Raw genomic sequence first — 11722 nt, 5'->3', positions numbered from 1 at the left:
GGGTGGTCCCGTGGCTGCGTGGGGCGTGTTCAGGCTGGGGATGCTGCTGCTGGGGGGTCCCAGCAGGGCTGTGGGTGTTTATTGGGCTCATGGACCCTGGGGGCTGCTGGCTGGCACCAGAGAGCCCCAGTTTGTTCCATCCCGATGCCAGAGGCCTCCCAGAGCTTCATCCTCCCTTTCCAACCCCTCCGTGTCCGAGTTTCTTCCTCCCAGCTCCATCCTCCTCCTTGGGGGTGCCCAGAGAGGGGCTCAGATTCTGCCTCCTCCTTTTCCTCCTGCCCTTTCTGCTGCCTCCACGGGGAGTTTTGCACTGGTTTGGATTTCAGTTTTATTTTTCTCATTCCACTCCCCTCCATCCCAACCACTACCCCAAAATACAACACACACACCCTCCAGCACTCTGAAAAGGTGTTACTGATGCTGGGGATGAGGCTGTGGGGTCCCACCAGGGTGGTGGTGGCACCCTGGGGACTTGTGCCCTGATGGGAGCTGGGTGGGGGCTTGGGACTGGGTGACTCAGTGCCTTGTTTTGGGTCAAGGCTGGAGCAAAGTCCTCCCCCCTTTCTCCTCTGGCCTTCCCAGATGAAAAAAACAGAGCAATAAACAGCCCCTTGGGGCAGAATCTGAGGAGGGTGGGGGGTGGTGGTGTTGATTGGAAGGGTTTTGGGCATTGGAAGTGAGGAAGGGGGAAGGGGGGGGAAGAGGGAAACCTGGTGGGGTGGGAGGAATGAGTGCATGGAAAGGAAGGAAAGAGTGAAGGAGGGAGGGGAAAAAGCGAGGTCGCAGGGATGGTGGAATCAGAGTCAAAAACAGCCGGAAAAAGGAAACGAGGCTTTAAAAAAAAAAAAAAAAAAGGAAAAAAAAAAAGTCAAAAATAGCAGCAGGCAGGCAAACCCAAGTGTGCAGCACATGGGAGTGAGAGCATTTCCTTCGAGGGCACAGGACCTCATGCTCCCAGCTGCTTTTGGGGGGGGCTGCTGGGATGTGGCTCTCCCACTGCTGCTGTAGCCCTCCTGCTGCCTGTGCTAGCCACTGGGCCACTGCTTGTCTTGCCAGGGTCCCCCTGGCCCGTGGGATATGCACGTATATCCTGGCACAAGCCCACCCAACCCACGGGCAGGGGGAAGGGAGGGGAGCCGACTTGCTGTGCCCCCAGCCTTGCCAGCTGCATCCGAGCCCTGTGGAAATCCAGCTGCAATCCCGGCTTCCTCCCGCTGCAGTTTTGTTTTGCAATCGTGGCAAGGGCCCTGCTGGGAGAGGGGAGAGAGAGGAGGGGTGTGGGGGGCAGTGCTGGGTTGGGGAGAGGGAGAGAGGTGGGGATTTGGAGGAGGAGAGGGATGGGGACAGGGTTAGGGATGGGAATGGGGACAGGGGTAAGGATGGGGATTTGGAGAGGGACTGGAATGGGAACAGGGGATGGGAGTGGGGACAAGGAGAGGAATAGGGAGAAGAATGAGAACAGGGATGGGTGCTCCTTACCAGGAGCAGCGTGCTGCATCCCAGTCCTGCTGCAAATGGAGCTGGGGGGCAGCAGCAGACCCCAGGGTACCAGGGGATGGATGGATGGATGGATGGATGGATGGATGGATGGATGGATGGATGGATGGATCCTGCCGTCCATGCCCAGATTTTCAGAGTCGCTGCTGGTGGCACTTTTCCCCCCTGCTTTGCACCATCACCCTCCCACCAAAACGGAGCTGCAGCAGAGCTCCAGCATCCTGGAAGAGCAGCAGCCCCCCTGCCCCGTGTCCCCCGACTCACACCACCCCCTCCCCTGCTTCACTTCTTGCCAGGGGTCCCATCCCCTGCCAGCCCCGGTGCTGGGGGCACTGGCACACGCAGGCTGTGGCTGAGGAAGCAGAGCAGCGTTTTGTTCTCTCCCACCTCCCTGCAGCATCGTAAAGCTGTTGAAAGCCCAGATTTACGGCGTGATAAACGCTGGGGGCTCTGCTGAATATTTTACTGCTCCGTCCTTTGGAGAGCAGCGGGTTGGTCGGTTCGGAGGAGCCGAACGGCACACCCAGAGGCATCGCTGCCCGGCTCCGGCTGGAGGATGGCAGGGAGGTCCCCGGGGATGGGGACAGAGCCGTGACACGGTGCTGGGACTCCCAGCTGAGTCCTCCGGTCCCTGCAGGCAGCGGGACGGTGCTGCCCACCCCATCTCTTGGGCCCGGGGTTGGGTTTTTGGAGCCATCTGGAGAGCAGATTGTGTCCCGGGATGCCTGTGCCAGGACCCTCTGTGGGTGCTCTCTGTGGGTGCTCTCCCTCCCATCGCGGGGTGCTGCAGGTTGGGGAGGGGTTGGGGTGCTGGAAAGCAGCTCCGTGCTGCACCCTGCATCCTGCAGGGAGAGGTTGGCAGCAGGGAGAGGCTGTGCAGGCGTGTGAGTGTGTAAGTGTGTGAGTGTGTGTGAGTGTAAACGTGTGTGTGTATGTGTGTGTGTGCGAGAGTGTGAGTGTGACTGTGTGTGAGTGTGACTGTGTGTGTGTGTGTGTGTGAGTGTGTGAGTGTGAGTGTGTGTGAGTGTGTGTGAGTGACTGTGTGTGTGTGTGTGTGTGTGTGCATGGATGCCTGCATGCCACCTTCTGTGTGCACACGCCTGTGCACACATACACGTGCATGTTCATGTACGTGTGTGCATGTGTGTGTGTGCACACGTGTGTGTGTATGTGTGTGTGCCCCCCTTCTCCCCAGCTTGGGTGGGCTGCACCCTCCTGCCCACCCCCAGACCCAGACCCAGAGCTGGATGCTGCAGCCGGCCAGGCCTGGGGACACCAGCAGGGACAGGATGCTGTGACACCAGTGGGATGCAGTGACACCAGTGGGATGCTGTGACACCAGTGGGATGCTGCTGATGGCTCCCAGGGTGGGTGCTGGCTCTGGTGGCTCTCAACCAACTACCCTGGCCCCCACTCCCCCTCCCTGCCCGTGCCCGATGGTCCCACACCGGGACACACCCACATCCACGCCGAGGAGCTGCAGGGCCACCCGGGGTTGGGCTGGGGACCGATGGGGACCGAGGGGCACGGAGGGGGACACGGCCCCCGGGCTCTGCTGCTCGGCCCATCGGCATCCTGTGCCGGGGCCCATTGTTTGGCGTGGCCGGGCTGCGGGGCAGGATTCCTTTGTCAGAGCTCGGCAATATTTTATTCGAACAATTAACCAAACCCGCCCGGGCTCCCGGAGCCTGTTTGTCATTATTGGAGGGCGAATTCCCCAGCCTTGCTCCCTCTCGGGGCCGACTCTGCCTGGGGCCATGCCGGGCAGAGGGGATCCAGCTTCATTCCCTTCCCCAGCTCGGTGTTGGGGACCCCCAGCCGTGCCCGCAGCCCCCCACTCCCACAGCCGGTGCTGGAGGGGGGGTGGGTTTGGTTCCCGGACCCCCGGGGAGTCCCTGAGCGTGGCTGAAGTTGTCTCTGCAGCAGTGGGGTGCAGGGGTTGGGGTGAGTCGGGGGGGGGATGTGATTCATAGCCCTGGCTCCCCGGGCAGGATGTGTCCCCGCACTCGCAGCTCAGCACATGCCAGCCGTGGACCACAGGCTTTGTCCTCCTCCGTGGGGTGGAAGCAGATTTGCTGCCCGGGGCGGGATGGGATGGAGCTGCTGCTCTTCCTTGAGGTTCTCCAGCACCCTGGGATGCTGGCACAGCTTTCCCAGTTCCTGGGATAAGTCCCTCCTGCATCCCAGAGCTCTGCGAAGGTCCTCGTCGTGCTCAGGCTGGGTCCTCATCCCAAGTGGTGGTGGAAAAAGCTGTCAGCTCCCTTTGCAGCGTGTCCCAGGGAGAGAGCTGCCCAACAAACCCTATAAAATCTCTCCCCTGGGACCATCCCATCTCCTTTCACCTCCCCAGGGTGCTGTGGGTGCTGCCACACACTGCAGTGGGGCCACCCGGGTGACCCGGGGTTGTCACCCAGCCCGGGGGACACAACCTGAGCTGGCTGGGGGTGGAGGGAACCCTGGAAAAGGGGTGTGGGGGGGCAAAGGAGGAAAGGGGTTCAGAACCACGGGGTGGGAGGACAGAGGAGGAACCAGCACTGTGGTTCTGCCAGCATCAGAACCAGGGCTGGGGCAGGCAGGGGGGGAACCAGGGGGTGCAGGCAGGGGGGGTCAGACAGGGGGTGCAGGCAGGGGGTGCAAACAGGAGGGGCAGACAAGGGGGTGCAGACAGGGGGGGAAGCAAGGGGGAGCAGACAAGGGGGTGCAGACAGGGGGTGCAGACAGGGGGGAAGCAGGGGGTGCAGAGACGGGGTGCAGAGAGGGGGTGCAGAGAGGGGGTGCAGGCATCATCTCCTGAACCCCAGGCACCTACACTTGCTCCCTCAGAGCCAGAGCTTCCTCCTCAGTGGTGCTGCTCCTGGCCTGACCCTGGATCTTAAAATAAAGGGAATCATCAGAGCTGAGGGGTGCAGGAGGCCGGGGCAGGCAGGGCAGGTGGAGCACAGCCCCAGCCAGCAGCCCAGCCAGCAGCGAGCCTCCCATGGCCACCACTAGCCCTGCCACCTGGCACAGTGCTTGGCTGCCTGCTCGGTGGTCCCCCCGCTGTCCCCTGGCTGTCTCGGTGATGTTGTCCCCAGCAGGGAACACTGGGGAGAAGAGGGACCCCGAGGTGTCCTCAGGGACCAGCAGGATGGCCACGGCGCTGGCCACGGCACCCAGGATGCCGGGCAAGCCATGGAGGTTGTGGATGCCACACTGGTCCTGGAGGAGAAATTTCCTGGCCAGGAATGGGGTGAGAAACCTGAAGCCCAGGACACAGGTCAGGGCTGAGAGGGTGCCCAGGGCAAGGGCGGCCACTGGTGGCACTGCCATGTCAGCCACCACGCCGATGGCCACCCCCCCGGCCAGGCTGCCATTCTGCAGGTGGCCAGGGCTGAGTTTGCCATCCCTATGCAGCAGGCTGGAGCCCATCACCGTGGTGACAGCCCCGGAGCTCATGGCCAGGTAGGTGTTGAGGATGGCACGGTGCTGAGCACCTCCTGGTTGGCAGAGAGCAGCCACGAAGCTGGGCCAGAAAACCCAGAGGACGAGTGTCCCCGTCAGGGACAGGAGGTCTGAGCGAGGTGTTGGGGTCTCCTTGGGGTTCTCTGGATGCTGCACTGCCCCAAACAGAGCCTTGGACACACCGAGGCCAAAGTAGCAGGAGAAGACGTGGATGGTGATGGTGCCCCCCACGTCGAGGACACCCAGGTGGGTGGTGATCACCCACTCACTGGCAAGGTAGGCAGGGACCTCACAGGAGGCCACCAGAAGGAGCTGGCAGGGGGTGGCCCTCCCCAGGACAGCCCCCACTGAGATGAGCACCGTGACCCCGGCAAACTCAGCCCTGAGGAGGTTGTGGAGCTCCAGGGGGATCTCCTGCCCATGGTGGAGGTGCTGGAGCAAGCCCTGGAGCACCAGAGCCCACTGCGTGGAGAAGTTGAGCAGGAGAAAGTTGTGGGTGAGGGCACTGAGGCCGTAGCGGGGCAGGAATGCCAGGAGGAGCCCCAGCCCCACCACCAGCATCACCTGGATGTCCTGGAAGAAGGGAAAGATGCTGTAGAGATGGTTGGCATCCTCCAGCTGTGCTGAGGGCTTGTTGTAGGTGATGAAGAGGGCGAAGAAGAGGAGCAGGGCAGCCTGGAAGAGCCCCAGAGAGAGGGGCAGGAGGCGGTGGGGACAGGCAGGGGACACTGCAGCCATCCTGGGGGGATAGGAATGGACCCGTGGTGGAGCTCTGCTGGCTCCTACATCAGGGTTTTATGGCCAGGGTTAATATTCAACCAAAGATAAAAGTTTCTGTGCCAGCAGAAGAGTTTTGGGGGTTTTTATTTGGCCCCTCCTCCCTTCTTCAAACAGAACATCCATAAATCTCCCACGTGCTCTTGTTTGGCCACCATAAAACGTGGCCCTGAGGAGGTTTGGGATTTTGAAGAGAATCAAGAAAACCTTGCAGTGGGGGAGAGAGGGGAGAAGGGCAACACGTGAGGACCATTCCAGGGAGGAGGAACCACCACCAGCACCCCTCTGCACCCCATCCTGAACCAGTGGAGCCCCAGAAGTGATGCTGGGAGCTCAGAGCCCTGCAGCTCCTGCTCTGCCCACATCCCACCTGGAGATGGCTTTTCCACCACCCCAGGCCCAGGGGGAGGAAGGTTTTGCTCGGCAGCCGTTGGGATTTTTGCAAAACCCTCTGGAGCCCTGAAGTCAGGGCCCAGCAGATCATTTTCTCACAGGTTTGCCTTGGCTTGAATGGCTGGAAATTCATTAACAATTAAGCACACGAGAAAAACAAAGCCCAGAGCAGCCAAGCAGCTACCCCGAAGTTTCTGGGTTGCTGCTCAGTGTGACATTTTGCCAGTGAATGTCTGGAAAAAAAAAAAAAAAAAAAAAAAAAAGAAAAGAAAAAAGAAAAAAAGGGGGGGAAAAAAAGGAGGGAAAAAGAAAGAAAAAAAAAAAAAAGAAAGAAAAAAAAGAGAAAAAAAAAAAAAAAAAAAAAAAAGAGAAAAAAATATATGAGAACCACAAGAACAAAAGGCAGAAGGGTTGGTAAATATTTGTTCCAGAGAGAAGATATTTTTGTGCTGTCCCTGATCTCAACACCCCTGCTGCGGGCGCTGGCTCCGCGCCGCTCTTCGTCATTGTTACTGAGGATGAGGCAGGCGAGGGCGCAAAATGGGAAACAATTGTTGGATAATCTGCATCAGGCTCCTCTGCCAAACCCTCCCCGGCCATTTCTCAACCCCGAGATGCTGGAAGTGGGGGGGATGAAGAGGAGGAGAAGGAGGTGCTGTGAAGGCAGCGCCCGTGGCGGGTGAGGAAGAGGTTGGGTTGGGTTGGGTTGGGCAGAGGAGAAGTGGTGGGAGCTCTGGGGGTTGGTGGGATGGGGCTTGGGATGGGGTCTGGGATGGGATCTGGGATGCTTCCTCTGCCCGTAAGCCACACGACTGGAGGTGCTGATGGATGAAGAGGAGGATCCATCACCAAGGGACCACTGGGCTGGGGTGCAGGGGGTGCCCTGCAGAACATTCTGGTGTCCTTGAGGTGGCTGGAGATGGATGAGATGGGATGCATGGTGAGGATGCTCCCATTGCTCCTGCCTCTGCCTACACCATTAAAAAAAAAAAAGGCAAAGAAAGGTGATTTCAGCCCCTCAAGCCCTCACCCATAGCCCTTCACTTTTTCAAGGGGACAACCTGGCCAGTAAAACCTCTGTGGGTGGGATGCAGCCCCAGGATGATGCTCAGAGCAGCAGTGCTCCTGGAATGGAGGAGCTGGGATGATCTTAAGGAGCTGGGGCAGTGCTTTGGCCCTGGCTGAGCAAGGGAACCACATGAGAGCAAGGTGAGGCTAAACAAAACGCTGAAAAAAAAAAAAGAAATTAAAAAATAACAGTTCTTTAGAAGCAGAGTGCTTCAAGGATTGCAAAATTAGGGCTCAGCACCTCCTGCAAGGAGGAGGAAGAGGTCCTGGAGAAGGAGGATGCTGAGGAGATGTGTTCTTCTGGAGCTTCCAGGTCTGCTGGAGAGGATGAGCATCACCTTGAGAGGTTTGGGATGAAAAAAGAGGGGTTCCTTCATGACCCACATCCCTCCCACCATCACCCCTGGATCTGCTGCATCCAACATGGGCCTGATCTGTCCTGGAGACTGGGGCCAACCACCACCATGCTCCTTTGCCAAGCTGTTGGGTACCACCAGCCCCTTCCCTTGGGAACAAGACCACCTACTTCAGACTCCTCACTTCCCAAACCAGACGAGGTGCAAAGAGCTCTCCCTGCTGCAGCAAGGGGAGGACCCCCTACCAGGGCACAGATTAAAAAATAACCTTTATGGCACCCATAAAAGAAGGTCAAAGTTTCAAGAGGTCGTGGGGAAGGTGGAAGTCCCACCCCCCCCCCCTTCCATGGTCCAGGAGCATCCCTGAGGGTGGGAAATGATTAACCCCGGGGTGCAGGGTGCTCTGCTGGGATGCCACCATCCTCACCAGGATGATCCAGCACCAGGGTGGGGAAGGTCCAATCCCTCCTGTCACATTTCCCAGGCACGCAGAGTTTTCTTTGGGCACTGGAGGAGCAGGGATGGAGGAAGCATCTGGCGAGGGCTGGGACGGCGGGGAGGGGACCATTGAATTCCACCCCCCACGTCCCCCTTTCACTGTGTGGGCAGTTGTTTTATGGCAGGAGGGCTGGGGGAACCATTTTAGCATGATCCACGCTGAGACTGCTCGAGGAGTTCCCCGCTGAGGGCTGGATACAAAGAAAAGCTGAATTAACTGAGGGTCATATAAGGCAACAGGATCTGACAGATCCGAGCCAATATATGCTGGCAAGAGCCAGTCCATGGCACTGTGAGAAAACACTCCTGCAAATTTAACAAATCCCTATGGTCTCGAAAGTCATGTACAAGAAATTACTAATGAAGGGATCTAGTCATATCTGGATTTCCAGACGTTGGTCATGCTCCCGGCCCTGTTTTTTTTGCAGGCCATATAAGTCCATGGATCTGAAGCCCGGGTGCTGGGGAGCAGGAGGATTTTGTTCTGATCCTTTTTCCTGACCTCCTGGCCAGGAGGGGATGGATGCTCAGACCATGGGGGTGGCAGCATCCGGATCCTGTGGCCACACCAGGCTGGGGTTGGTGGCAGAAGGTTTGGGTGGCACAGAGGGGGGGTGGCCGGGTGCCCCCGTGCTGTGACGATGTGCTGGCACCCAGGGATGGGTGCTGGGGGGGTGGCAGCTCCGGCTTTGTCCTCATGGGGTTGAGAGGTGAGACCCAAGGCATCCAGGGGGTGGTGGGGAGGGATGCTCCCACCTTGGGGTGGCTCTGCTGGCACCAGCTGAGCGTGGAGCACCCCACAAATCCTCATTCCCTACTCCTACCTTTTGCTCCAAGCCCTCTGTAGATCCCACCCCAACCCTGACTGGTGGTTAAACCATCCAGGAGGGTTTTAAACACCCTGAACCAGCTCAGAGCCCGGGATGGTGGCTGGCAGGGAGTGGGCGAGGGGCCAGGCCCCCTCCTCCTGCTCCAGCCCCTGGCAGCTGGGGAGGGGAAGGGAAGGGAAGGGAAGGAGAGGAGGAGGAGGAGGAGGGGGGGGGACACAGAAAGCTGAACAGACGTCACAGAGGCATCACGGGGTCCGGTGGCCTTCTCCATCTTGTTAGCACATTGTGTAACACAACATGTGGAGGCACTGGGACCGCACACACATGCACTCCCCGACAGCCCCACCGGGGGGAAAAGGAGGAGGGAGGGAGAAAGAGAAGGGGGGAAAAAAAAAAAAGAAAAAAAAGAAAAAAAAAAAAAGACACACACACAAAAAAATTAAAAAAAAAAAAAAAAAAGGAAGCAATTTAAGCTTTGAATCTTTCTCTTTAAAATGTTCTCATGGCTTCATTAGAATTCACAGCCACAGAGGCTTTGAAGAGCGTGGTATAAGGAGTGAAACATCTGGAAAAATTAGGATTAATGAAAACATAATTCCCAAGACTAAAGGAAAGATTAATCCTGCGTTACCACTTGTGTGTTCCACAGCTTTTCCCCAGCTCGTAACACTGAACTTATTAAATTGCCCTGAGCTGAGTTTTCCTTTTTCTCTCTCCCTCCCCTATTGAGCCCAATGGAAGCGACTGATGCCAAACGTAACCATAACCAACTGTGCTGAGCAGCAGGGCCAGAACTGCCTGCCCGGAGCCCAGGTGGGCACCCCCAGCCCCAAACCCACCCTGGGGAGCCCATCATGGAGGTTCTGGGCCTTGGGGGTCCAGGGGTGGGAGTTAGGTGATGGGTGCTGCACCTGCTCCTCTGGGTGCTCCAGGGCAGGATGGGTCCTGACCAACTCGTGGGGTGGGGAGATGCTGGGGAATTGAAGGATAAAGCAGAATAAAGCAGGGTAAATCTGTGGCTCTGCTTGGCTGGGGTGAGAGGGAAGTGGCCTGAGGTCCTGGTGTCCCTGGGGGGAATTCCTGTAAGCACAAGGCTTGTCCTGGTGCAGTGCTCTGCCATGCCATGTGCTGTTCCAAACCATCCCATGCTCTGTGCTCTGCCCCCACGGGCACCACTCTCTGCTCCAGGAACAGCCCCATTTTGGTGCCACTGGGCCAGGCTTTGAGCAGAGCACTGGGATGTGCCAGCCTGCTGGCATCAGAGAAGATGCTCTTGAGTGAGAGACCCTCTGGTTGTGTAGAACACAGAAGCAAACTCTTCCTTGCTTGGAGCAGTGAGGATCAGTGTTAGGTTTGGGGTCACACCACTTATTTGATGCATTGTCACCACAGATGCTTAATTCACAAAAATGGTTGGTTTTGGGGTGGGATTGTGTCTCTGCCCCCACAGAGCATCAGCACAGCTCTCTGGAGCATGGTGCTTCTGGAGAAGAAAAAGAAAAAACCAAACAGAGTGCACTTCATTTCATCTTCATCCACCCTACACAGGGCCAGCTCTGCCTTGTGTGTGAGGACCAGGATACTCCAGAGGAGCCCCATGGGATGGGGATGGGGAGCAGCACCCTCTCTGCCAGCCCGTGATGGTGTTTTGGGGGGGTTCCTCCCTGCTGGGTGCTCCCCAGGACCTCAGGGGGTGTATGAACTAAATGTTGTCCTCCCCCCCTCAGTGCCTGCTGCCCCTGCTGCTGCCAGGGATGCAGCAGGATGGGGCTGAAGGGGTTTTTGCTCTGTGCAAGGGAGAAAAAGGGCTCGTTCGGCCCATGTGCAAGGGGAAAAGGTCTCATTTACCCCATGCAGAGGGTGAAGGAGGGGGCAGCGTGTCCTGACCACCCCACAAGTCCTACAGAGAAGGGGAGGCTCCATGAGCCCCTGCCCTCTTCTTCCCATGTTTTCCAGAGAGGAAACCAGCAACCTCACTATTATTATTGTTATTTATTTTTATTTTCTATTTTTTCCCCCCTATTTTTTTGTCTCTTTTCCCCCTGTCCATGTGGGGGGGTCAGGGCCCAGCTGGGGGGCAGGGATGCCGGGGGACAGTGGGATGGGGCGGGAGGTGGCCCTGATGGCCACGGGGAGGGGACACACCCAGACACAAACACTCACACTCATTCTCACACACTCACTCACACTCATTCACACACATAAACACACAGACACACACAAACACACACACAGAGACACTCATACACACAAACACACACACAGACAGACAGACCAACACACAGACACACACAGACACCCTCACACACACACAGAAACACTCACACTCATTCACACAGACACACACACACAGACACCCTCACACAAACACACACACAGACACACACACAGACACACAAGCACACACACACACACACACAAACACACACACACACACACACAGACACTCACACACACACACTCACACACAAACACACTCACACACTCACAAACACCCCCAGAATGTCGGTGACATCCCCGCGGTGCTGGGGGCTGCATTGTGTGAGCGAGGAGGAGCTGGATGAAGGTCACATCCTGCCACTCTTCCGATGCCCGGCACCAGGAAAAAGCTGCGCTTTGTAAATACAAAAATAAACAACAAACTCTTCCCCCCATTTACCACCTTCCCCCCCGAAGCAAACAACAACAACAGCCCCGGCCATCTCGCAGCCACCTGCTCGGGGAAGTGATTTTTCAGCTCAGCAGGAAGCCGGGGGTCGAATGAAATCTGGGGTCAAGAATATAAAGGGAGAACAAAGTTTATTTAAGAGCCCTTGAGCAGGGCCGGGGAGGGGGGGGGTGCTCGCCAGGGCTGTGTGTGAC

At 57.6% G+C, this 11722-nt stretch overlaps 1 protein-coding gene across 1 annotated transcript; it reads right to left on the bottom strand.

The window, feature by feature from the left end:
- Positions 1 to 4302: 4302 nt before the first annotated feature.
- Positions 4303 to 5676, bottom strand: LOC103532220 (ammonium transporter Rh type A-like). The gene is made up of 2 exons (XM_008497953.2): positions 4598 to 5676; positions 4303 to 4543 (listed from the first exon to the last, which is right to left on the bottom strand). Exons 1-2 carry the CDS (start codon positions 5674 to 5676, stop codon positions 4303 to 4305), a joined length of 1320 nt encoding a protein of 439 aa, XP_008496175.2.
- Positions 5677 to 11722: the final 6046 nt, after the last annotated feature.

Source organism: Calypte anna, chromosome 20 (genome assembly GCF_003957555.1).
Source record: "Calypte anna isolate BGI_N300 chromosome 20, bCalAnn1_v1.p, whole genome shotgun sequence".
In the NCBI taxonomy this organism is placed as follows: domain Eukaryota; kingdom Metazoa; phylum Chordata; class Aves; order Apodiformes; family Trochilidae; genus Calypte; species Calypte anna.
This window is presented reverse-complemented; position numbering and strand designations above follow the sequence as displayed.

What these genes read in the sequence shown, in the direction of transcription:
- LOC103532220 (XM_008497953.2), bottom strand. Translation starts at nt 5,676, where the DNA reads ATGGCTGCAGTGTCCCCTGCCTGTCCCCACCGCCTCCTGCCCCTCTCT. An exon ending in GTCCCTGAGGACACCTCGGG is followed by an intron (nt 4,544 to 4,597) that starts GTCCCTCTTCTC and finishes CGAGACAGCCAG; the next exon opens with GGGACAGCGGGGGGACCACC.